The sequence below is a fragment of the Phyllobates terribilis genome, unplaced genomic scaffold (assembly GCF_046119375.1).
Source record: "Phyllobates terribilis strain yellow unplaced genomic scaffold, ASM4611937v1 Scaffold_4__5_contigs__length_816908805, whole genome shotgun sequence".
NCBI lineage: Eukaryota > Metazoa > Chordata > Amphibia > Anura > Dendrobatidae > Phyllobates > Phyllobates terribilis.
In genome coordinates, this window is record NW_027362764.1 from 301661568 (window position 1) to 301689434 (window position 27867).

At 45.3% G+C, this 27867-nt stretch overlaps 1 protein-coding gene across 1 annotated transcript in view; it reads left to right on the top strand.

Annotated features, from left to right (window-relative positions):
* The window catches only part of IGFBP3 (insulin like growth factor binding protein 3), a 39150-nt gene that overhangs the window by 2020 nt on the left and 9263 nt on the right, over nucleotides 1-27867 (top strand). Inside the window, exons 3-4 of the mRNA XM_073678351.1 lie at nucleotides 14479-14696; nucleotides 18577-18696. Coding sequence (XP_073534452.1) covers nucleotides 14479-14696; nucleotides 18577-18696 — 338 coding nt within the window. The remainder of the gene's footprint in view (nucleotides 1-14478; nucleotides 14697-18576; nucleotides 18697-27867) is intronic.

The window sequence follows — 27867 nt, forward strand, 5'->3', positions numbered from 1 at the left end:
CAAACTGAGCAATGTGTTATTTTTCTCTTCTTGCCCGGAGCCTGAACAGTACTAGAATACTTTCTTAATCAGCCATGTAATAGGATGTTCCTACAGATGCGGGCAGCCTCACGTGGCTGTCCATGTAGTGACAGTGGAGGGCCAGGCCTCAGCCGACTCTTGAGACCAGAGCATAATTACCACATTTGAGAAGAAATGTGTTACTTATCCTAATATATATTTGAAAAAGGAGTTTATATTTTGGTCTCTATTTACTTCATGAAGTTCCACAGATGGTGATGGGTCTTTCTTATGTCAGTCAAACCAACTACCGTAACTTTGTGATCTGCTGTTACTTTTTAGCAAAAGTAATGTTGAATTTCCAATGAGTGCTGAATTATTAAAGGGAAGGTCAGGAGGGATAGCTCTTGCCTGAACTTTCAGCTGACGACTTTTCTAAACTACCTGGTATGCAAAAAGCTAAATTCTCAAATAATGAGAGACTATCCTCCCATCAATACTTGTCTTTGATAGCAGAAACCAGTGCAGGACATAAGGTCCAGTGGTTGCCAAGTTGGATGTGTGGAAGAGGGCGAAGTCCTTTCTGTGACTACTGGAGGAGGTTGACTGTACTATGACCACAGAAAAGCCATCCTTTCCATTAGTGAGGGTGTGCATGGTACTGCAATGACTATTGGGGAAGTGCAGAGCCTGCTCTTAGGACTTGGACAGCATGTAGGCACAGTCGGTTCTACTAAATAGAATGGGTGGGATTATACTGCAGTTTACTATTTTTGTGACAAATCCTCTAGAAATTCTTCCTAGCTGTTGTAGTCCGGGCTGTGGAGTTGGAGTCGGTATAAAATGGACCAACTCCAACTCAACTCCTAAAATATATAATAAATTGGGTACAGTAGTTCAATGCTGTTTGTGGGGAATACTTTTTCAGGCTATGTGCCCACGATGCAGAAATGCTCTGGATTTTTCCTGAGCGTTTCTGCATCTCCCCTGGCAGAAAAAACGCTTGCGGATTGTACATGCGGATTATACATGCGTTTTCCTGCCAGGGACAAGCGGATGTGAAGTGTTCTTCACATGCATTTCCGCATGCGGGTTGACAAGCGCTTTCCAAGCGATTTTAGCATCACTTGGAAAGTGCTTGACAACTTGGTCACACTATATAAATCCATCCAAACGGCATGGATTTATATAGTGTGACCTTAAAGAATGGTAAAAAAATAAATCTATACTTACCTTCCGATGGCCCCCGCAGTCTTGCTTCGCTCCGTCCTGGCTGCCGGCAGATCGCGGTACACTGAAGGACCTGCCGACGTCAGCATCGCGTGACCCGTCACATGACTATGACGTCAGCGCAGGTCCTTCAGTCCACCGCGATCTGCCTGCATGGGAGGACGAGCGCAGCAGGGGCCGTCAGAAGGTAAATATAACATTAATTTTTTATTTTATTCTTTTTTTCACAGGTACTTTGGTACCCGGGTCCGGAGGAGAGTCTCCTCTTCTCCAGACCCGAGTACCATCCGCACATTGAAATGCATGGAATGCGCATCTACATATACAGTGATGCGTAATCCATGCGTTCCAATGCAAGTCAATGGCGGCGAAAACGCAGCGCTTCCGCAAAATAATTGGTAGTGCTGCGTTTTTTTCCGCAATGATAATCCGCAGAGGAAATTTCCGCAGCATGTGCACAGCACATGCTTATTATCATTGGGGAACATGGCAGACCTTCTACCAAGCTTTTTTTAAGCGTTTCTGCAGCGTTTTTGCCGCTGCGGAAACGCTTAAAAAACGCATCGTGGGCACACAGCCTCATAAGAATTTGGGAAAGTTATGAAAAGTCCTATTCCTGATCTAAGGGTCTAGACTTTTAGCTGAGATGAATCTGTGCTACAGTAAAATAATCATTTAAACGTGAGTCATGTATGAGGGAGTCGGAGTTGGAGTCGGTGTCATGGAAATTGAGGAGTCTGAGTCGGAGGTTTGGTTTACCGACTCCACAACTCTGGTTGTAGTTAATCAGATGTGCCCTGTAACCCAACCCTTGACAAAAGTGGTGGCATTCACACTACATTGGCTGTACAGCTTTATCTTGTGGAATTGCTTTTCAAGTTAGAGACATGGGAAATGTGTAACTCCTTTAAAGAAACGATAATTAACAAGTACCATATGTACCTTTACTTCCAATTTCTGGTGTCATATTGCAGACGGTGCAGATCTCTGTGGCATCCTGTTGATGACTTAAGTAATTAAACCAGAGAGATGCATCAGTTCAGACTAAAACATTTAAGCTCAGCCTTTCCTAAAATAGAAGATACGGTTCACAAAATCCCAACTGTAAACATTTTGACTGTTATGGCTAGCTGAGAGTAATGAGCGTGCAGAAGATACACTTTCCATGTAGACAGGTCATTTTTCATTTACAATGAAAGCTTCACTTACTCATTCTAATTAAAGCTTGTAAAGTTACCAAAACTTACATTTTAAAATAAAAAGATTATGGCTAGTAGTTAAATTATAGGTGACATATTTATTTTCATTGTGATATTAAATGACAAACTTAAGCAATAGCCAGTTTTTCATCAACTTTTTTTGCCCATACGGTAGCTGGGTGTGTTTAACTAGGTTTTTAGATATTTAGACTCTAACCCTTTAAAGGGGTTGTTCAAGTTTTGGATGAGTCTGTAGTCACTCTTTGGCTCAATGACTGAAAAGGAATCCTCAGGCATTTGCCCCTGATGAAGCCACATTGGTAGCAGCGATACGTGGGGGGTGACACCCCAGCTGCTTTTAATTTGCTTCTGGACACCTCTAAACTGGTATTCTTAACAAACTGAGATTGGTTGTGCTATTATTACTTATTCCAATGTGCATTCTTACACATTTTTTGTACTCTCCTATACTGATGCTTGTGAGGTATATTAGACATATGTACAAATAGTATTATAATCAGTATAGAAAAGTGTTTTTTTCTAGATTGCCCACTGTATATTATTGTTTGTGCTAAAGTCATTATTGCTTTAATAGTGGTTTGTGAACTAAGAACGCCCTAGTCTATCCCTTTCCCCCTTACTTGTGAAGGTGGAGATGCAGGGTTCACGTGCCTTGCTATGCTCCTATATCAACCCTTACACCTAACCAGGGTAGTGGGAAGCTGAAGTGTATAGGAACACACTAACCAGACGGACAGGGATAAATGAAAATACAAACTATACAAAATTCACACACCAAACAGATGGGACACAAGAGAGTTAAAGGAAGGCTAAACGAAATGGGAGATGATGAGGATGTGCACACAGACAAAACTCCAAGCAACAATCTCCTGAACAAATCTCCAGTCACAGACTACTCCTCCAACTCCAGAACCAGGCAGTTATCACTAACTCTGGCAGTCTCTAAGTGCCAGAGGCACGCATATATAGCAGAGGAGGGTGGCCAACACTGAACAGCTGAGTTAATCCAGGTAGGAAACCTCCAGGAGCTTCAAATAAACAGATAAACCCTTGCACTGTTAGTAAAGAAAAAACCTGTACTGTTTAATAAGATGGTGATATACTTCTAACCAGTGCAGAGTTTGTGAAACCGGACACCGCGGTCTTCTGGACCCTTTGTCGCAGTATTCCCGTGGCATGGTTGTTATATATCAGACTGTATGTGGTATTTTATTATATGATAAGGGTACTCTTCTTGTGGGTCCATATCAAACTTTTAAACATATATTATTGCCTGTTTTAAGGCCACTGTATCTGAATAATGGGATTGATTATTTCAATGCTTTTATGTGCAATAACTACTCATTCTTGTATATGAGTGCGCTAGTGTTATCAGATCATGTCTAATAATTATTAGGTCGGGGTCACACAAGTGTATAACACGGCCAAGTGTTATGCGATAAAACATTGCATAGCATTCGGCCCAGTGTTTTTTTTTCTCTGGGGCAGCTCAGATCAGCGATTATTTTCTCATATTCATGATGAGAGAAAAATCTCGACATGCTGCAATTTGCAGCAAGACTCAGCTCACTCGCACCCATACAAGTCTATGGGTGCGTGTGAAACATCGGACTGCACTCTGATGTCATCCCAGTGCAGTCCGATATACGCAGAGTCAGCCCATGGAGGAGATGGGGAATTTACTTTCTCTGTCTCCTCCGCACCGGTGCTGGGATTCTCTTATGCGAGAGGATCAGAGCACAAAGCACTGACGTTCGGATCACGCTCGCAGCAGAGCAGGAGCCGAGGATCATTAGCATATCACATCAGATGCCATACGCTCGTGATTCCTGTCTTGGAGGTTCTGGTTCTAGACTGGTGGAGTGGACCTATGTCTTATATGGAATAGGTCCGTGTTCTGTGTGATGCTTATATACTGTTTGTGCTTTTTTTAAATGTTTTTTAATTAGCTCTTTGGGTTGTTATACAAATAAAGAATCTTTTTAAGGTGATCCCTATTGTGTACATGTAGCACCCTGAGGATTCGGCTGCTACAGGGGTATTACACCTCAAGCCAGAGGTGTGGTATTCCACTCCCGGGTAAGGATGGAGTGTGGAACTGAGCTCAGTAGGCTGCATGCACTACATACATCCCATTTCCGGGGGACAGGCCAATGGTACTCCCACTAGAGAAATGTGCAGGTACGACAGCGTCTGTCCCTGGCTGGAGTGGGAGGGGGGTGGAACATCCCAGTAGTGTAGGGGCAGATAGGGGGAGCAGTCTGGGTAAAGCTAGGAGCTCATTGGGTGCTGGTCACCTGAGCTCACACATAGAGGGAGTATATAAGGTGGGAACCATCTTAGAACAGGGTCTTTTGTAGAGGTTTGGTCAGACAAGCAGAACAGCTCAGCCAGCTCCAAGGCCAAGAGAGTGAGAGAGAGGAGAGAAGAAGGACCCAGAGGGGGAGAAGAGGGAACTCCAAGAACCCAAAATTAGACCAGAGGGTGAAGAGTTGGCACAAGGGTACCGGATCCCAAGCTGGTGGAGGGCACTAATCCTTAGCCAGAGACCGGAGGTCGTGGGCAGGATCTGCCACGACCACCCACTAAATCCACCCGGAAGGCAAACCAAGAATAGGGTCAGGGAACCCAGAGACAAGGGTTTTACCAACAAGAGGCCCGAGGGAGCCGGACTTAGGTGGATCCCTGGTGGGGAAGGCCAGAGAGAAGGACAAGTCAGAAAGGGAGCTCAGGAACACGCTCCAGAATCACCTGGGGGTTGGCCGAGTCCAGGACCTGGTGGACGCAGCACGGCTCGGGTGGTCACTCAAGGCCGGAGTGACCAACACAAAAGCAGTAAGTAAAAACCCTGAACTGCACAGCCCGACTCTGAGTTTCATTCACTGCACCTCCACAACCACCATCCTCTGCAACTGACCCCCTGAGGCTATACCCCTCCCGTTGGGGGTTATACTACCTGAGCTGCACACACACCACCAGCCTCAGCGGACCCTGCTGCAGCGGCGGCCGTAGTGACCGCAAATCAACGGGTGGCGTAGTCGACACTAAAGAACATCCAGCAACATCTGTAGGACTGCCACACACTGAGCTTGACACCCTGGGCATGGACCGGGTCACCGCCACTCGGAGACTACAACCCCCATCTGATCCGGCTCCGGGTATCCCCCAAACAACACTGGCCCAGGGGGCGCGTCAACTTTGGCGTAGTCGGCAGGATTACGTGCCCGCATCAACCGGGTACTGCGTGCCTGAAGAAAAGTTCACCGTTACCTCAAAAAGAAGTCTCCCGCCGGTTCCGGAGGGTCCCCGCCAACGGACCCCATCACAGGTCGTTTCCCGCCGGTTGTCCGCCATTTGCAGCTTTTTCCCGCCATCCATGGAGTTTCCCGCCACTGGGAGACGATTCCCGCCATTTCCAAAGATTTCCCGCCTTGGAAGAGCGGACGCCATTATGGGCGTGCCAGAGGGTGGCAAGAGGTCACCTCCCATCGTGGGCCAGGTCGAAGAATGGCGCCAAAAGCGGAAACCGCGCCCACCAACAGAGACTGTGATGCTGGAAGTGTCCATCAGCGTGAGAGAACTGTCCCTGGAACTGACAATCACAAAGTTGCCCCGGGACCACCCTCAATGTGGGCGGAGACAGAACAAGAGAGCAAAGATGGGTGTCGCCTGGAGCAGTCTGGAGAGAGCGCACCCGGAGACAAGAAGTCTGGAGAGGAGTCCAGAGAGAGCCTACCCGGAGATGGAGGGAGAGTCAGGCAGCACCGACCCAGTGGTCAGGAGCCTGCTACAAGCCACAACCCCACTAGGCCTAGTGGAGGTCCTGGCACAGCTCCCCCGAGACCGGGAGTGTGCACAGACTGCGCTGGAGGGCCTCGCACGGAGGATGGCCCGGGTGCAGCGAGAGACGTTGGCGGAGTGGAGCCGAGAGATGGCCCAGCGGACCGAAACCCGTCAGCGGAGCACGCCACCCGAGACGAGGAGACAGACCGCCTCTGAGGATGGTGCAGGAGGACTCAAGGCCGGAGACGGCGCCGAGAAGGGAGCTGAACGAATGGAGGCAGGTAAAGGGGACGTCTCTACCCCGAGCCGGGAAACCGCGTGCCTGCCCCAGCTCCCCGTCGCAGAGCCCGAAATTCCCCCTGCCGTGCTCGTCGCTGCATCGTCACCGCCGCAGACTAGGCCTCAACCGGAAACCGCGGCCGCGACCCCTGTGACGTCACGCGCATCGACCCTGAGCGCGGCAAAGCAGGAAATACCATCGGCCTGGTCGCAAGGCCTAGTACACCCGGGCGCCGCCATTCCAACAGCGCCCCCTACCTCCGCGGAGCCACCAGCCTGGTCGCAGGGCCGAGTAACCACGGGCGCCGCCGTTCTTACGGTGCCCTTTTCCTTTAGCGTGCCCCAAGCCTGGTCACAAGGCCTGGTCAACCCGGGCGCCGCTACCACCACAGCGCCCATAACACCTAAAGTACCGCACCTGGGTGAGGACCTGTTCGCCCAGCATACGTGCCCGGATGGGCAGCCCTTCATATGGCCCCAGGAGTACTACCAACTGGAACTCCAAAGGGCGAAGCCCCTGTGTGAGCCCCTGATTCCGGCTCCGAAGCCCGTCAGGAGGACCCAGCCCCCGCTAGAGGAGGCACAGTTTGAGTGGGACCCCACCGGAGGAGACCTCATGGGGTTCACTCAGGAGACTCGGGCGGCCGCAGCGGAGCGTGCAGAGTGCTGCCGCCAGCAGCTCGAGGTCTTCGAGAAGGAGCGGAGAGAGAGGCGGGTCCGGGAACAGCAAGCACAGATAAGGAGCGCGGAGCAGAAGAGCCGGACCAGGAGGAACCCCCGTGCAGCTCATGGTCCCCGTACCACCGGGACTGTGATTAAATTCAACCTGCAGCATGGGTGGGGCTTCATAAAAGACCATCATACCCCCGGCGACGTCTTTGTCACACGCAGAGACGTAGAAAGCCATCTGCCGGAGGGACACAGAGGTCGTGACCTGTATGTAGGGGACGAGGTCACCTTCACCCGGCACAAGTGTGCCAAAGGACCCTACGCCCTCCATGTACATCGCCTGACGGAGGAGGAGCTGCGGTGTGAGGAGGAGCAGGAGGACCCGGACGGGTCTAAATCCAAAGAAGGAGCAGGAGGACGCCGTCGTTAAAGTACGGTAAAGAGACTGTAAATAGTTACCCATCGGGGTACAGTGAACTGTTGCTGCTTTAAATAAGTCCCCGTTGGGACAAGAGTGAACTGTTTACCCGTATTCCCCTTAATCCCACTGGCCGAGGACTGAGAGCGGCCATATTCCCCCTGTATATAGTTGCGCTTCCTAAGGTGCCCCCTACCGGTTTTATAGGAAACTGTTGTTTTTCTTGAAGAGACTGTCGCACTTTTCCCGGTCACAAGTTGCACCGTGGCCGGAGGAGCAAGAGTGTTTACAAGGAGGTTATTTATGAAAAGTTTTATATGAAAAGTTATTGCTGATAATATATGTGATGTTTTATATGTTTATGTTTATGAAAAAAAAAAAATTGTATGTTTTGGATGTTTTTTATATCTTACAGCCCGAGGATGTGCTGTGATTTACCAGGGGGGAATGTAGCACCCTGAGGATTCGGCTGCTACAGGGGTATTACACCTCAAGCCAGAGGTGTGGTATTCCACTCCCGGGTAAGGATGGAGTGTGGAACTGAGCTCAGTAGGCTGCATGCACTACATACATCCCATTTCCGGGGGACAGGCCAATGGTACTCCCACTAGAGAAATGTGCAGGTACGACAGCGTCTGTCCCTGGCTGGAGTGGGAGGGGGGTGGAACATCCCAGTAGTGTAGGGGCAGATAGGGGGAGCAGTCTGGGTAAAGCTAGGAGCTCATTGGGTGCTGGTCACCTGAGCTCACACATAGAGGGAGTATATAAGGTGGGAACCATCTTAGAACAGGGTCTTTTGTAGAGGTTTGGTCAGACAAGCAGAACAGCTCAGCCAGCTCCAAGGCCAAGAGAGTGAGAGAGAGGAGAGAAGAAGGACCCAGAGGGGGAGAAGAGGGAACTCCAAGAACCCAAAATTAGACCAGAGGGTGAAGAGTTGGCACAAGGGTACCGGATCCCAAGCTGGTGGAGGGCACTAATCCTTAGCCAGAGACCGGAGGTCGTGGGCAGGATCTGCCACGACCACCCACTAAATCCACCCGGAAGGCAAACCAAGAATAGGGTCAGGGAACCCAGAGACAAGGGTTTTACCAACAAGAGGCCCGAGGGAGCCGGACTTAGGTGGATCCCTGGTGGGGAAGGCCAGAGAGAAGGACAAGTCAGAAAGGGAGCTCAGGAACACGCTCCAGAATCACCTGGGGGTTGGCCGAGTCCAGGACCTGGTGGACGCAGCACGGCTCGGGTGGTCACTCAAGGCCGGAGTGACCAACACAAAAGCAGTAAGTAAAAACCCTGAACTGCACAGCCCGACTCTGAGTTTCATTCACTGCACCTCCACAACCACCATCCTCTGCAACTGACCCCCTGAGGCTATACCCCTCCCGTTGGGGGTTATACTACCTGAGCTGCACACACACCACCAGCCTCAGCGGACCCTGCTGCAGCGGCAGCCGTAGTGACCGCAAATCAACGGGTGGCGTAGTCGACACTAAAGAACATCCAGCAACATCTGTAGGACTGCCACACACTGAGCTTGACACCCTGGGCACGGACCGGGTCACCGCCACTCGGAGACTACAACCCCCATCTGATCCGGCTCCGGGTATCCCCCAAACAACACTGGCCCAGGGGGCGCGTCATACACACCTTTTGTTTTTTTCGAATCTAAGAAAAATCCTATACATGGTATATTTAGGATGATCCCTTTTAATGGGTTGTGCTCTCCAAAACCAGTACTTTAGAAAAGGAATCCTCACGGCACCGTGAGAGCGGGCGACCACGTGACTGCAAAGTATGTTTTCCATACATGTAGTCACGTGCTGACTGGATGTGGCCGGCCTTGCTCCATTCACTTGTATTGAGTGAAGCCACACATGTCTGCACAGAATGTGGCCTTGAGTATGCAAATCACATTCATTTGACCACTCTTTCGCTGCCGACACCAGAGAATCCTGACAACTTGCCGTGCGTGTGCTATAATGATTCGGAAGTCTTAATTTCTTTCTTCTCAGCATTTAATGTACAGTTAAAAATTCTATGTTCGTTGGCATTGGACTTGTGCAGAAATGTCCATATTTATTTTTGAATTGGGGGTGGGGGGTAGTGGGCAATTTTTTTTTTTACATTTTTAAAAATCTTCTAATTTTTACTTTATTTTGTAGTCTACCTTGGACCTGCAGTCATTTAGTCACTTCTACTATAGAGCGCAGTAGTAATGTATTGCAGTACGTAGTCTAATTGCTGTTCTTCACAAGAGGATCTAGATGGCATTCTTTCATTAGGCTTCTGGCTACCATACTAACCCATTGGTATTCCACAATCATGCCATTTAAATACTGCTGTCAGTGATTGATAGCCACATCTAAATGGTTAATGGTAGTGATTAGCGCAAGCTGCAGTCGCTGCAAATGCTGGCTTTGTAACACAGCCAGCATCTACCGCTTATGAAGCAGGCTCGGCTTTAGAGCCTGCTCCATACACCCCATAGTGACCTGTGGGGAAAATGTATGTCACATTTTTAGAGGGTAGAACATAACTTTTATTAAGCAGCATGTATACTTTTTTTTTTCTTATTAGCCTGAGTTCTCATACAAATTAATCATCCATTGGAAATGGATCATGTAAACAAATGTGTCCAACTTTTTCGAACTACTAAAATAATCTGATTGTTGCTGGATCCATTTGTTTTATTACTGAAGTCCATATGAAGGGATCAGTTCTAAAGTACATTTAGGTTTTTAATCAGTTTAGAGCTGTTTCAAACGGATGTTTACTGGACATGTAAAGTCAGACTTGTACCCAGGTGATATGCGACCAAGTCCTGCCTACATATTGCATTGGGCAGCATGGTGGCGCAGTAGTAGGTACTGTTACATTGCAGTCCTGGGCTGGAGTATGACTAAACATTTGCATGAAGATCGTAAGTCCTCTGTTTTACTTGGGTTTATTTCCGCATTTCAAAAAACAAATGTTAGATTACATAGATTTCCATGAATTTGGCATCTGTTTGCCCAAATCCATTCAGAAGAATGGCATCTAATCTAAAGGGTTGGCTCTCTCAAAGACCAAAATGTATGCAAATGTGGCACTGGACTGGACAAATTCCTTTGTATCTCCAAGTCTAGCGCCATGCCACATTCATTCCCAAGCTAAGTGTTCGTTCAATTGTAAGTATATCCAACACAGCCAGACGTAAAAAAAATGTGTCCATATACTTATTCTTATGCTTCCGATTAACACGGGGAAAAAAACAGAAGGGGACCCATTAAGAACACATGATATTTGTGTTTCCTAACAATGCACTCCTCTACCTACTTTATAAGAGGAGTACGCAGGAGACCTTATTGACACCCACATGTGCCTTCATCTATGCAGTTCTATGTGAAACTCTGTTAAAAACCATCACAACGACGCAGCATAACTCCTAAACTGAGGTCTATGCTGCTTTTTTTCAATTTGGTCTGGTAGTTTCCATATACCAGGAGGGAAAAAGTTTCAGAAGACCTTGCGGCTACTGCATTGCATAATGTAAGATTTAATTTTTTGTAATGGCCACAAGAATACTTACGAAAAATTGCTCTAATAGGAGGAAAGTCCTCGTCTAATGGAAATGATATTCACATGATAAAGAAGAGAAAATGAGTTGTTCCTTAAACTAATGACCACATACATAAATGTGTCACAGAAAAGACCTGTTTGCACATGCATTATTTTACACTTATGCACTTAATAAATACAGGCATTAATTATGTGTTACACGTGATCAATAGAAGATATTTAATGTAACTTTGCTCGGGCTTAGTTTTATGAATGTTTATATTTGTATTTAGCAGAAAGGCGGCTAATGTCAGCAAATAGTGGCTAACCCAAATTCATAAATCGTGCCAATTCTGTTTAACAAACCCAATAAATGAGAAGGCGGCGAAGTAAGGAAAGTATAAAGGGTACATTGCTAGTCACTGCAGAATCTGTATACTGTTTGTCCGTCATTCTGGAAAATGTAGCCAGCATGAATGGAGAAAAATGCTAAGGGTTCCCTCAAGTTTAAATAGTTGCATTTTACAATATTATGGAACGCTCTTTTATGTGACAATGTGCTATGCTGAGATTATGTTACTGCTATTTACTTTGAGCCTCCCGTTTAAGATGCTGTTATTAAGCCTTCAGTACACTTGAGTCATGAGTTTTACTAAAGGTATTTTAAGGTAAAGTCATCCCCAGTTTTTATAGGATATTAACTTGGAACTCTTATATATGTCATGGGTAATGCCAGACTTTGGGTAAAGCTAGCATCTGCATACTAACCATAATGCCCAGGCATTAGTGAATAATTGAGCTCATTGAAGGATTATGCGTACAGTTCTGAATGCTGTGTGTGATCTACATCATTTTCTGGAATCATTGTTCCTCAATTAGGGCGACCAACTTTAACTGTAGTTTATTAGTGTAGTTTACCAGCGTCCTATTTACTATGCATCTTGGTAAGAAAATGATTATGACTTGGCTTGCCAACAAGGTCATCCCAGGATAGATTCTGTTCATATCACATAACCTTCCCAGAAGATCCCTTAACAAACCTGTCAGCAAAGTGCACCCCATTGTATGTGATGTGGTGTGAAAGTGACCATGGTGTAGTAATATCAACAAATAATTTTACCTGAGATTGGGATCATTGCAATACATCTAGGCAGCATCTATCCCATTATGTCACCAGCAGAATCTATTTATGGGCGTTTTAATGCATGAGTGCTAAATAAAGTGGGTGTAAATCTTGCTATGTACTTGGTAAAAGTTGAATTAGTTTCTGTTTATATGGATTATATTGCATCTAAGATGCTACCTGGCACTCTCTCAAACCCATAGCTTTACGGACTGCGATGGTAGCATTGTCCATATTATTCTGTAAGGCTGCGTGCCCACGATCAGTGCTAGCATTCTGGCAGCAGCGTATTTTCACTGCGTCCAAAACTCTGCATTGTACAAGTACAGTGGGTGGGATTCATAGAAATCCCATGCCCACGCAGCGTAAAAAAAGCTCAGTGAACTGGCCTTTGGTGCAGGTTTCTGAACTGCAGCATGTAAATTTCTCTTGTGGGAATGCTCCGTCTTCTGTGCGTTCTTCATAGACTTGCATTGGATGTGGTAAATCTGCAGTTAAAAAAAACCCAAAAACAACCGTTGTAAAGTGTTTGTGCAGCGCAAACACACCCAAAAAGCTCTATCATAAATAAAAAGACATGGGGTCTTCCCTATTTTTGATAAGCAGGCAGGTGCGGGCTTATATTATGAGGCTGGAAAGGTCCATGGTGATTGGCCCCTTCCCAGCCTAAAAATAAAAGCCCCCATCCACCCCAGAATTGGTGCATCCATTAGATGCTCCAAATAAGCACTTTGGCGAGCTCTTCCCGATTGCCCTGGTGTGGTGGCAATCGGAGTAATAGTTTATGGGGTTGATGTCAGCTGGCATCAACCCGGGGGTTAGACACCCCTCCATTACTATCAGACAACCCCATTACTAACCCAGTAATCAAAAGAGAAACCACACACCGGCATAAAGTTTATTTTAAACAGTCCCTCACATCTCATTCACCAATTTATTAAAAAGCAAAAAAAAAAAAAGAACCATGAAGAGCCGATGTAATCCAGAGAATCAGAAGTAGTCCAAAAAAATGGGAATTTGAAAGACCTAAAGAGTTAAATAAAAACAAACACTCCCTCATTCACCAATGTATTATCCCCGCAGCTCCAATGTAATCCATTGGGGTTCCCACGTCGTCCAGCCATTCTGTACAGCAACCTATGGGGCGTTGTTCTGTCACTGTCATGTCTCACAAGCAGTGACGTTACTGAGTTACCGACGTCATCGCTCGTGAGACATGACTGGGAGTGACCTATGAAGCGTCTTTCTGAGAATGACGCTCCATACGTTGCTGTGCAAAATCACTCTGTGTTACCACAGTTATAATCTCCACACTGAGAAGGAAGTGTGAATAGGCATGTACAGTTCATAAACAATGTCAACTTACGTAAGGCAACAGTAGAAAGGGAAACAAAAGCAGTGAGGCCTGCTCTTGTCTCCATTGTATGGACCCCCAGAGCCCACCTGAGGAAGAGAAAGTGATGGGGAAAATCTGAGGGACTTACGCTGTCTTACTAGCATACTAGCATCATTCCCCATCTGGGCTTCTGAACTGTGGCACCAGGCAGTCCTGGCAGGTAACTCTGCAATATTGGAACTTTACTTGAAAACATATCGTATATCATGAGGCAGCGCACACCTGAAATTCAGAACTATCCCGCATTTAATATGTGTATGTATAATTTGCTACGTAGTAGGAGGGAGCGGGAGCCAGTTTTTTTTTTTTTTGTTTGTTTGTTTTTTTGTAGGTTGCCATATTTTTCATATCATGGACAATACCTACCAGCTTGATCTTACAGAGATCTGTAGAGCAATCACATGAAGGTCTATGATGGGCTTTTACTTTTGACTAGTGTATAGGTTTTTACAGCAGTTATTCACAAAATGTAGGTTTATATAACAGCCTGAGCTATAATAACAATATGAATTGGTAAGTGTTAATGCAGTCCATAATCTGTTCAGAATAGTAAGGTCAATAAAATTCATTCTGCTGCCATCATTATTTCAAGTGCCATTCATTTCCCATGTACTGGTGAAAAGCTTGTGGTCAAGATGGTGCATATATATATATATATATATATATATATATATATATATATATATATATATATATATATATATATATTTATTTCACTTTTTTTAAGGTTCAGGCAGACAGTAACTAAATTGTACTTGAACATATTGAGTAATGTACATTGTATCATTTATTACGTGTTGTGTTTTTTGTTTGTTTTTTTTGATAGGCAATTTCAGCAGATCTGATGAGGACATGCTTCCTGACAGCAGCGACACTCAAGCACCATCTAACACACAGAGAATGTTGTATAGTAATCCTCAGACCAAAATAGAAATCATCAGGAAGGAACAAGCCAAAAATACTCAGCGATATAAAGTAGACTATGATCCACAAAGCACAGACACCTTAAATTACTTTTCAGAATCCAAGCAGGATATGGAATACGTAAGTCTGTTTTAAGTGTTCTTATGACTTTTGGAACAGGACAGTTGGGTCAATTTCACAAGACGTAGTAATATTCTTTTTGACTTGTGCCATCCATGAGGCTGTAATACTTGTACAATATCCTCTAGAAATGAAACAACATTATTAGAACTTTAATGATACTTTTAAAACATCTATCACCAGGTTCTGCTACCTAATCTGACAGCAGTATATTATTGCAGAGGCCCTGATTTCAACAATGTATCACTTTATGTGATGCTTAGTGTAGTTTTTATAAAACCATTGTTATATCAGCACAAGATTGTCACTAGAGGACTACTTGGTCTGCTGCCAGGTAGTCCAACCACTCCTCCACCACTGATTGGCTGCTTTCTTTGGCAGCTTTATGCCTAAGAATAGTGTACAATCAGTGGTGTGGGCGTGGATCTACAGAGCTCATTATTCAGGGCGCTATAGATCTGCAGCAGGTAAATCTGTTTTTAATCATAATTGCAGCACTCAGTAATGCAAATGATACAGTGCTAGACACTTGGTCTCTGGCCCTGTATCATACCGCTCTGATTGGGTAGCAAAAATACAATGACTAATTCCCTTGGATTAATTAGTTAAAAAATAGTTCTGGTGTTTCTTTTTTTTTTCTTTTTGGCATTTAACGTACAATGTACATGTTATATTTTGATTCAACTTGCATAGACGTAGAGAGATAGATAAAGTATATATATTAAAAAATAATGCAGCAGCACTCCATATGGCCAAGATACGTCTTAACAATGAAAATATTAGATCTAGACTGTTTTTTTGCTCAGCAAAAAGTACTTCCAAAAAACGAAGGTTTTTTTTAGCGCATAAATTGGCCAATTCATGTGTGCCCATCAACCACGGCAAGGTAACCCCCCCCCCCCCCCTGATGGGTAACTACTCTGCCTTCCATGCCACTTTTGGGCTACAAGCCTACAACTAAACGGACAAACATGTCTTCTTCTGGGCTAAAAACACCTACATTTAAAGGGCAAGTAGAACTGTTTGATGGGCACACATGAATTGGCCAATTTATGCGCTAAAAACTTTCGTTTTTTGTAATTACTTGTTGCTGAGCAAAAAACAGTCTAGATCTAATATTTTCATTGTTAAGACGTATCTTGGCCATATGGAGTGCTGCTGCATTATTTTTTAATATACTTTAGTTACAGCAGCTGGCACCAGTTCACACTGGGAGGTGCTGGTCAGGGTTATCTGTGTGTATGTATGTATGTGTGTGTGTGTGTGTATATATATATATATATATATATATATATATATATATATATATATATATATATATAAAATCAGCTATGGGGGTCTTCAACAGGCACTCAGCTACCATGGTAAACTGCTAAACATGTTAAAATGGCATCCAACCCATTTAAATAATTGAAATATCAGAGATTGGTGCAAGACAGCCTGCATCAGCCCACTATTCAACGAGCTCATTTTCTGACCCAAGTCTATACTCCCCGTATGCGACCTGTGACAAATGTTTGGCCTAGATTGTTAAGGGGTTAAAAATAATTTAATGGAAGTGAGTTGGTGTTTCATAACCCCCAACCACATTCAGTGAAAAAAAAATCTGTTCGACATAGGCTGCATGCTCAATATCAGGGTTTCCCAAACTCCGTCCTCACGGCCCCCAACAGTTCATATCTTCAGGATTTCCTTAGTATTGAACAGGTGAGATCCTGTGGCAAGTTCTGATTTCTTGATGATCCTTCCATCACCACCTCTATGATGGAAAGATTATCCAGAAGACATGACCTCATAGCTGGGCTGAGAGGACGGAGTTTGGGAAACATTGCTGTATATTAATACTATAAGGACAATGAGTTACGGTATAAACCACCAGGTTATCACATAAAATAAATGCTTTATTGATTCTTACAAAATTATACCAGAATCTAAAACACAAATTCCAAATAGAATAAAAAAATTGAGGGCATCAGTAGAAGGCAGGACATAACATAGCATGTAGTATCGCAAGTGCATATGCTTTAGGAACGGAAGTAATGGCCTGCTAAGAATGCCAGTGCATGTAATCTGAGCACGGAAATAATGACCTACGAAATGTCATAACAAGTGTATATAGACACGGAAATAATAACCAGAAAACATTGCCTGGCTAATTATAATATGTGATGAAGATGCAATACAAGATATGAGGTAAACTCTATACAAAACCGACAAATAGTCTCAGATTTAAATAATGAATGCTATAGTTGATGGGTAATATTAATAATACATTTTATTTTTATATTATCAACATATTCCGCAGCACTTTACAATTTTACATATTACAGTATAAAGCAGAAGCACAGTAAAAACTGCAGAAATAGTAAAGAAGTGGTGATTATCTTAACAAGAGCAAGCATACAGACTGTCCTGAGCTCGGCAATGTTGTATCCCCCCCTGCTGAAGTGTGCTTAAGCACAGCCCTGGGCTGCATTCAGAGTCAGTATTTTTTAAAGTCCAAAAAAAAAACAGACCAAGTTTAATCAGTGTTTTGATTTTTTTCCATTGATGAGGAAAAAAAAAATCTCAGTCAATGGAAAAGTGGACAGCACACAGATGGCATACAACTGCTGTCAGACTTTTCAATCACCCATAGCTTTGCATTTCTGATTTTTGACTAAACACTTGGATCAATATCGCTTTTTAAATGGACCACTTGACAGGGTTGTGGAGTCGGAGTCGGAGCCCATTTTGGTGGCGTCGGTATAAAATGGACCGACTCCTAAAATATATAATAAATTGGATACAGTAGTTCAATGCAGTTTGTGGGGAATATTTTTTTCATAAGAATTTGGGAAAGTTATGAAATGTCCTATTCCTGATCTAAGGGTCTAGACTTTTATCTGAGATTAATCTGTGCTACAGTAAATTTATCACTGAAACGTGAGCCTGAGTCTGAGGTTTGGCTTACCGACACCGCAGCCCTGCCACTTGGTCTGAGGAAAGAATCTGACATGTGAACATATACCCTCAAAGGTGCAAGTGCAATTCGTGGCATAAAACAGAGGGCTCTCATACATGAAAAACTGATGCTTTATTTTATATAACATGGCAAGTTATGACTTCTTGTAGGTATAGTAGTTTTATTGTCATAATTACCTGAAGAGATGAAGAGGAATTTTCAGACACATCCCACCAAGAGAAATAAAAATTCTATTTTATTGGTAACTTTTAAACACCTTTTTAAAATTACTGAAACCTTAGGTTAAACTTAAAGTCACCAATAAAATAGAATTTTTTATTTCTCTTGGTTGGATATGTCCAAAAATTCCTCTTCCTCTCCATGTTACGGCTGCGGTCACCAGCGGAGATGGCACCCACCGGAGTAAGTCCATGAGGCTATTCAGGATGGTATCAGACGTAGTGAGCCACCAACCACCCCCTCTCCTTTCCCTTCTAATGATTGTCACAATTACCGTTAACTTTGTATCGATATAAATACAATACATTATGTATTCTATATAGGGAAAAGTTTGACTATGTGTAGTAATAATATTAGAACACTAGTGTTTTTTATTGAACGAGACTTAACCAGGGATAATCGTTTAGTGGTACATTGTTTTACTCTTGCAGTTTTTTATGAAATTAGATTACATGTTGTAAGGTCTGGATCCTTGTGGGAAGTAAGCATGAAACCTTAGCAATGATTTTATGTCATCATGAAGCGGACTTCTGGTGATTCAGTGTTGGTCAGGTAGCCAGGTAGAACACATCATGAGCCTGTTTGTGTGTTTTACATTTCTAGGCACGTCTGCTCTCTGGGATTTACCAAGTCCTGTACGATTGAGATGGTAACAGCCATTTTATTAATGAATACTACAAATTGTTGTGTTCACAGGGTCCATGTCGAAGAGAAATGGAAAGCATATTAAATCACTTAAAGATAATGAACATCTTGAGTCCTAGAGGATTTCATATTCCAAACTGTGATAAGAAAGGATTTTACAAGAAAAAACAAGTAAGTTACAGATCAGAAATGACAAGTTTGATCTTTTTATATTTTTGAATGTTATATGAAGCATAGCCTCATCATATCTCATCACTCATTGGTGGCACTAAGGGCAGGTGCAGACAAGTGTATTTTCAGTCTGAGTCCCATCCCACAAAACATCACACTTGGACAAGTGTTAATCTGTGGGGTCGTGCACATGTCATGTGTGTGTGGTGTTTTTTTTTTTGTTTTGTTTTTTTCCATTTTCTTTTCTCATCCAAAAGAATCGGATCACAATCTGATCTGTGTAATTTGCGTTATCGCCCTGATTCTCTCAGATGAGAAACTACGACCATCTGCACCTGCCCTTCCAGTAATACCAACCTTCATTATTTAAAAGAAAGGCAGCCAACAGTATCAAGAACCTAGAGGCTAAAAGTTGTGTTCACTATATGACTGTGATATAATTTTCAGAACTAATATGACTGACAGTTCCTCGTAGAACCTGAGTGTATCTTATTACCAATTGAAACAAGCAAGCCATTAACCCCTTTACCCGCGAGGGTGGTTTGCATGTTAATGACCAGGCCAATTTTTACAATTCTGACCAGTGTCATTTTATGAGGTAATTACTCTGGAACGCTTCAACGGATCCCCCTGATTCTGAGATTGTTTTTTCGTGACATATTGTACTTCATGATTGTGGTAAAATTTCTTCGATATCACTTGCGTTTATTTGTGAAAAAAAAACGGAAATTTGGCAAAAATTTTGAACATTTTGCAATTTTCAAAATTTGTATTTTTATGCCCTTAAATCAGAGAGATATGTCACACAAAAGAGTTAATAAATAACATTTCCCACATATCTACTTTAAATCAGCACAATTTTGGAACCAACATTTCTTTTTATTGGGGAGCTATAAGGGTTAAAAGTTGACCAGCGATTTCTAATTTTTCCAAAAAAATTTACAAAACCATTTTTTTAGGGACCACATCACATTTGAAGTCACTTTGAGGGGTCTTTATGACAGAAAATACACAACAGTGACACCATTCTAAAAACTGCACCCCTCAAGGTGCTCAAAACCACATTCAAGAACTTTATTAACCATTCAGGTGCTTCACAGGAATTTTTGGAATGTGGAAGAAAAAAATTAACATTTAACTTTTTTCACAAAAATGTTACTTTATACCCAATTTTTTTTTATTTTTGCAGGGGTAACAGGAAAAAATGGACCCCAAAATTTGTTGTGCAATTTCTCCTGAGTAAGCAGATACCCCATATGTGGAGGAAAACCACTGTTTGGGCGCACGGCAGGGTTCGGAAGGGAAGGAGCGCCATTTGACTTTTTGAATGTAAAATTTGCTTGAATAATTAGCGGACGCCATGTTGCGTTTGGAGAGCCCCTGATGTGCCTAAACAGTGGAAACCCCCCACAAGAGACACCATTTTGGAAACTAGACCCCTCAGGGAACTTATCTAGATGCGTGGTGAGCACATTGAACCCCCAGGTTCTTCACAGAAGTTTATAACATTGAGCCGTAAAAATAAAATTTTCACATTTTTCCCACATAAATGTTTTTCAGCCCCCACTTTTGCATTTTCATAAGGGTAACAGGAGAAATTGCACCATGCAGTTTGTTGCTCAATTTCTCCTGAGTAAGCAGATACCCCATATGTGGGGGAAAACCACTGTTTGGGCGCACGGCAGGGTTTGGAAGGGAAGGAGCGCCATTTGACTTTTTGAATGTAAAATTTGCTTGAATAATTAGCGGATGTGCCCCTGATGTGCCTAAACAGTGGAAACCCCCCACAAGTGACACCATTTTGGAAACTAGACCCCTCAGGGAACTTATCTAGATGTGTGGTGAGCCCCCTGAACCCCCAAGTCCTTTACAGAAGTTTATAACATGGAGCCGTGAAACTAAAAAAATCAAACTTTTTCCACAACAATGATGTTTTAGCCCCAATTTTTGTAAGAGGAGAAAATGAACCCCAAAAAATTTGTTGCAATTTCTTCTGAGTACGCCAATACCCCATATGTGGGGAAAACACAGTGTTTTGCCGCACGGCAGAGTTCAGAAGGGAAGGAGCACTGTGTGACTTTTTGAACGCAAAATTGGCTGGAATCGAGAGCGGATGCCATGTCGTGTTTGAAGAGCCCCTGATGTGCCTAAATAGTTGAAACCCCCCACAAGTGACCCCATTTTGGAAACTACACCCCTCAAGGATTTTATCAAGGGGTATAGTAAACATTTTGAACCCAGAGGTACGACACAGAATTTGATGACATTAGGTCATCATATTGAATAAGTTGGTATTAGTCTTGAGCGCAAGAGTTTGCATCGGGTACTCAGGTATGCACCATGTATGACGGGTGCTCAAGTGAAATGCTCGAGTCCCCGCCCGCATGTTTCACGGTTATTAGACACCCCAAAAAAAAACATGCGGGGATCGCTCGAGCATGGCAGGCAATCCCCGCAAGGTTTTTTTGGCCTCGAAGCATATGGGGCGGAGACTCGAGCACCCGCGATACTCAATGCATACCCGAGCACCCGATGCAAACTTAAGTAGTGAGCACTTGCGTTCAACACTAGTTGCCATATCGTCATTCTTTTTATTTTTTTTTTTTTATAAAAAAAAAAAACAACCCTAGCCCAACCCTGACCCCAACCCTAACATTAGCACAACCCAACCCCAGCCCTAGCGTTTATTTTTTACGCCGTTCCTCGTGCGGTATAAGTGATGAGATTACTTTATTCTTCGGGTCGATGCGACTACCGAGATACCAGAATCATATCGGGTTTTTATGACTGACAGCTGTGACACACTAAAAGACACATGTTTTGTAAAATCTAGTTTTTGCATCGCCATATTTTGAGAGCTATAATTTTTCCATATTTTGGCCGACAGAGTCATGTGACGGCTTGTTTTTTGCGGGACAAGTTGACGTTTTTATTATTGCCATTTTCAGGCACGTGACAATTTTTGATCGCTTTCTATTCCAGCTTTTGGGAGGCAGAATAAACAAAAACCAACAATTCAGAAATTGTTTTTTTTTTTTTTTTTATTCTACTCCGCGTGTGGTAAAATTGATAAGGTAGCTTTATTCTTCGGGTCAGTACGTTTACAGTGGTACCACATTTATATCGTTTTTCTATGTTTTGGCGCTTTTACACAATAAAAGCCATTTTATAGAAAAAAAAATTTTTTGCATTGCTTTATTCTGAGAGCTATAACTTTTTGATTTTTCGGAAGATGGAGCTGTATGGCGGCTTGTTTTTTGCGGGACAAGATGACGTTTTCAGCGGTACCATTTTTATTTATATTCGTCTTTTTGATCGCGTGTTATTTCATTTTTTGTTTGGCGGAATGATGAAAGCATTGTGTTTTGCTTCGTTTTTTATTTTATTTTTTTACCGTGTTCACTGAAGGGGTTAACTAGTGGGACAGTTTTATAGGTCGGGTCTTTCCGGACGCGGCGATACCAAATATGTGTACTTTTATTGTTTTTTGTTTTGTTTTTTTCATAATATTTATTGATGGGTACATTATATTTTTATTTTTGGTGGATTATTTTTTTTCAAATATTTTTACAATTTTTTTTTTTTTTTTTTTTTCACTTTCTGAGAGTTTTTACACTTTTTTACTTTGTCCCACTCTGGGATTTTCACTTCTTTTATTCTGATCGTCTGAGCGTCAGGAGGTGAGCGCTCCCAGGTGAGCGGGTAAGAGTCTCTGGACAGGCAGGTGGTCACAGCAAGTAACGGCTAAGCCTCCAGGTAGGCTAGCAGGTAGGTAGCAGGTAAGCGCTCCCAGGTGAACGAGTAAGAGTCTCTGGACAGGCAGGTGGTCACAGCAAGTGATGGCTAAGCCTCCAGGTAGGCTAGCAGGCAGGTAGCAGGTGAGCGCTCCCAGGAGAGCGAGTAAGAGTCTCTGGACAGGCAGGCAGGTATCTGGCAGGTACTTCCTGGTCCGCAGGCGGACTGATCCATAGACAGACTGGCAGGTGCTGGTAGGCTGACTGTCGGACCACAGGATAGCAAGCAGGTAAGCAGATATCAGGCAGATATCAAGCAGGAATCTGGCAGGTGACTGGCAGGTAACTGGTAACGGGACCTGAGGGCTGAAGCAGAGTTGAAAGGCTTTGCAACAACATTGCTCGGGCACCTCCATTTTGGAGGAGGTGCCTTATATATGGTGAGGTCCTCCGGCCATTGGCCGGGGACTCCTTAGGACGGCGCGCGCGGCCACTTTAAGAGAGGGGGAGCGCGCGCGCACGCGCGCCCTAAGCACAGGTTCCGAGAAGCAGCTCGCGCTGCCAGCAGACCGGGAGGAAGACGCCGGGCACGGAGCGGAGAGGTGAGGGGAACGGCGTCCCTGCCTAGCAGGAGGCTGGGACGCCGACGCTACAGTACCCCCCCTTTAGGCCCCCCCTTTTTTAGGCTAGACAGAAATTTATCAAGGATGAGCGGGGCATGGATGTTCTCCCGGGGCTCCCATGTTCTCTCCTCAGGACCAAACCCCTTCCAATCCACTAGAAAAAAGGTCCTTCCTCTTACCCTTTTGGTGGCCAGAATGTTCTCTACCTCAAACTCGTTTTCAGCGGAAACCGGAGCAGGAGGCGTACCTGTAGACTTGGAAAAAGAGTTAAGTGCCACGGGTTTGAGGAGAGATACATGGAAGGAGTTAGGAATCCGCAAATTGGCCGGGAGTTTCAATTTATGGGCCACCGGGTTGATTTGTTTGATAACTTCCAGTGGGCCGATGAACCGAGGCCCTAACTTGTAGGAAGGAATCTTGAGCCGGACATATTTGGACGAGAGCCAGACCTTATCTCCAGGACGGAATTGTGATGGATCCAGACGTCTCTTGTCAGCCTGTTTTTTCATCCGCTCGGATGACTGAAGAAGTGCGGATCTGGTACTTTCCCAAATGGAGGAAAATTCGTTAACGAGAGATTCCGCAGCCGGATTGTCCACCGAGGCGGAGACGGGAAACGGGATCCGAGGATGCTGACCGAAGACTACAAAAAACGGGGATTTGGAGGAAGATTCGCTCTCGTGATTATTGTAAGAAAATTCGGCCCATGGTAAAAGATCCACCCAGTCGGAATGGTGAGCATTAACAAAGTGCCGGAGGTAACTGGTTAAAATTTGTTTGATCCGTTCTACTTGGCCATTGGACTGTGGGTGATAAGCAGAAGAAAAGTCCAAGGTGACCCCCAGCAGTTTACACATGGCTCGCCAAAAACGAGAGGTGAACTGAACCCCTCGGTCGGATACGATGTGGAGAGGAAGACCCGGAAGACATGATGGATAAAGTCTTTAGCTAACTCTGATGCAGACGGGAGACCCGGCAGGGGAATAAAGTGAGCCATTTTGGAAAAGCGGTCAGCGACCACCCATATGACCGTACAACCGGCAGAGACAGGGAGGTCCGTTATAAAGTCCATAGCTATATGCTGCCACGGGGCAGCAGGTACAGGAAGAGGAAGGAGACTTCCGGCTGGCAGATGTCTCGGAACCTTGTTGCGGGCGCAGGACACACAGGCTGAAACAAAGTCTATTACGTCCTTGTGCAGGGTAGGCCACCAGTAATGCCGGGTAATAAGCTGGAGGGTCTTTTTCTGACCAACGTGGCCAGCTAGCTTGGACGAGTGTCCCCAGTGTAGAACCTTCTCACAATCAGGAACAGTTACGAACGTCTTACCGGGTGGAAGACGATTTAGATTCACGGGGGCCACCTGCATTACTTTGCCGGGGTCGATGATGTGTTTAGGCTCCTCCTCAAGATCAGAGACCAAAAAGGATCGGGATAAGGCATCAGCTTTGATGTTTTTGTCAGACGGGCGAAAATGAAGAATGAAATTAAAGCGGGCGAAGAACAAGGACCACCGGGCTTGGCGCGGGTTAAGTCTCTGGGCACTCTGGAGGTAAGCCAAGTTCTTGTGGTCCGTGTAAATTATTACCGGGTGAAGAGCCCCCTCGAGCAGGTAACGCCACTCCTCCAGTGCCAGCTTAATGGCCAACAATTCTCAGTCTCCTATAGAATAATTGCGCTCAGAAGAGGAGAAGAGTTTGGAGAAGAAGCCGCAAGTTACCATTCTTCCGGAAGACGACTTTTGGGTAAGTACTGCTCCGGCTCCGGAGGAGGAAGCGTCGACTTCTAGAAAGAATTGTTTGTTGCCGTCCGGACGATGCAGCACAGGGGCGGAGGAAAAAGCTTGTTTTAAGGAAAGGAAGGCCTCCTCTGCTTCGGGCGGCCATTCTCTGGGATTAGCGTCCTTACGGGTGAGCGCCGAGATAGGAGCAGTCCGGGAAGAGAAGTGCGGAATGAAGAGGCGGTAGTAGTTGGCGAAGCCCAGGAATCGCTGAATAGCCTTCAACCCCTCTGGTCGGGGCCACTTCTCGATGGGAGACAGTTTCTCAGGGTCCATTTGTAGGCCGGTCTGAGAGATTATGTAGCCCAGAAACGGAAGCGAGGTCTGCTCAAAGAGGCACTTCTCATATTTGGCGTAGAGGTGGTTCTGCCTGAGCAGGACCTGACGAACGTCCCTCCGGTGAGTGAGAAGATCCGGAGAGAAGACCAAGATGTCGTCCAGGTACACCACCACGCAGGAGTAGAGAAGGTCACGGAAGATGTCATTGACCAACTCTTGAAAGACAGCGGGAGCGTTCCAGAGACCGAAGGGCATTACAAGATATTCATAGTGGCCATCCCGGGTGTTGAATGCCGTCTTCCATTCATCCCCCTGACGGATACGGACCAGATTATACGTGCCACGGAGGTCCAGCTTGGTGAAGATTCTAGCCCCCCTCAGACGGTCAAATAATTCCGGAATGAGCGGAAGGGGGTATTTATTCTTCACCGTGATCTGGTTAAGGCCTCTATAGTCTATACAGGGACGGAGTGAGCCGTCCTTCTTTTTGACGAAGAAGAAGCCTGCTCCCACCGGGGAGGTAGATTTCCGGATAAATCCCCGGGCCAGATTCTCCTCAATATATTCAGACATGGACCGGGTCTCAGCAGCGGACAAAGGGTAAATACGCCCACGGGGAGGAGTAGCGCCAGGCATCAGGTCAATTGGGCAGTCGTATGGTCTATGAGGGGGTAATGTCTCTGCTTCTCTTTTATTAAAGACGTCCGCAAAAGACCAATAGGGAGCCGGTAGGCCGGGTAGATTGGCTGGGGTAGGAGAAGGACGAGCAGGATGAACGGGAACTAAACAAGTCTTATGGCAGTCCTGTCCCCAACGAAGAACTTCTACGGTCTGCCAATCAAGCACAGGTGCGTGTCTCTGGAGCCAAGGTAGGCCTAGCAAGAGGGCGTGAGAGAGTCCAGGCAGAACATGGAAGTAGATGCTCTCAGAGTGCAGCATTCCCACCTGCAGAGTTATGGTTTCGGTGATGAGTTGGATGGGATGTGGTAAGAGGCCCCCATCCACGGCGGCGACAGATAAGGGTACAGCCAGAGGTTTGGTGGGAATGCGGTATTTCTCTACCAGGGACTGAGAAATGAGATTTCCGGCAGCTCCATAGTCAAGTTGAGCCAGTTCAAAATAACGGTTCTCCCCGCAGATGATAGAGTCCGACAGCATTAGAGATGGAGAGGGTTTATTTCTGTCTAGGGTGACCTCTCTGAGCGATCGTAGACACAGGCGTTTCCCGACCTCTCCGGGCAGGAACGGATCCGGTGCTCCTTACTGCCACAGTAGAAGCAGCTCCCCTCGGCACGACGTCATTCTTGACGGGTCTTGACCATCTTGGTCTGGTCGACCTGCATAGGCTCGGGTGAGTGCGCCGGAGGAGTAACGGAGGAAGTGACGGATCTCTGGAAGGTAGGGGCAAGGCGTGGAAACCTCCTCTCACGGGTGACCTCTTTGGTGCGCTCCTGGAACCGGATGTCAATCCAGGTGGCAAGTGTAATTAAGTCGTCGAGAGTGGTAGGAATGTCCCGACCGGCGAGTTCATCTTTAATACGGCCGGACAGACCCTCCCAGAAGACGGACACCAGGGTGTCGTTATCCCAGGCAAGCTCCGAAGCAAGGGTACGGAACCGTATGGCATGTTGGCCCACGGTGAGACTTCCTTGGCGGAGGCGTAGCAGAGATGAGGCGGATGAGGTCCTCCGTCCTGGTTCGTCGGAGACCTTCTGGAAAGCCGAGAGAAAGGCTGGCAGATTGGACACCAGGGGGTCTCCTCTCTCCCATAGAGGATTTAGCCAAGCCAGCGCCTCCCCGTGAGATGGGACATGATGAAGGCTACTTTGGCTCGGTCGGTGGAAAACTGGTGTGCCAACAGTTCGAAGTGCAGAGTGCACAGGTTAATGAAGCCCCGTGCCTGACCGGGATCTCCGCCAAAACGAGGCGGGGCGGGGACCGGGAAGAGATGCCATGGAATTGATGGGCAGCGGCGCTGCCGGGGTAGGAGTCATAGTTACATAGTTACATAGTTTATAAGGCCGAAAAAAGACAAGCGTCCATCCAGTTCAGCCTATTTCTTGTGCACTGCAGCTATTCCGCAGCGTTGATCCAGGGGAAGGCAACAAAAAACCATGCGGTATAGGCCAATTTACATCATTGAGGAAAAATTCACTTCCCGACACCAATCTGGCAGTCAGATTAAATCCCTGGATTAATTAACTAAGCATAAGATGTAATTTTATTGTTCTCAAGAAAGGCGTCCAGGCCTCTCTTGAACTCATTAAGTGAGTTGGACATCACCACTTCCTCTCCCAGAGAGTTCCAGAGTCTCACGGCTCTGACCGTAAAGAATCCCCTTCTATGCTGATGCAGGAACCTCCTTTCCTCCAGACGCATAGTGTGCCCCCTCGTCTTTGTCACCATCCTTGGTATAAACAGGTCATGGGAGAGATCTCTGTACTGCCCCCTGATGTATTTATACATGTTTATGAGGTCTCCCCTAAGCCTTCTCTTTTCCAATATAAATAGGCCTAATTTTGACAACCTCTCTGGGTATTCTAGTCCCTCCATTCCCTTTATTACCTTAGTCGCCCTCCTTTGTACCCTCTCTAGCTCCAATATGTCTTTCCTGAGCACCGGAGCCCAGAATTGTGCACAATATTCTAAGTGCGACTGGAAGCCGGTCCCTAAGATGTAGTCAGTGTGTCCAGGCGGGAGTTAACACTTATCAGGTGGCTCAGGATGGACTCCTGTTGGGACCTCTGACGGGACA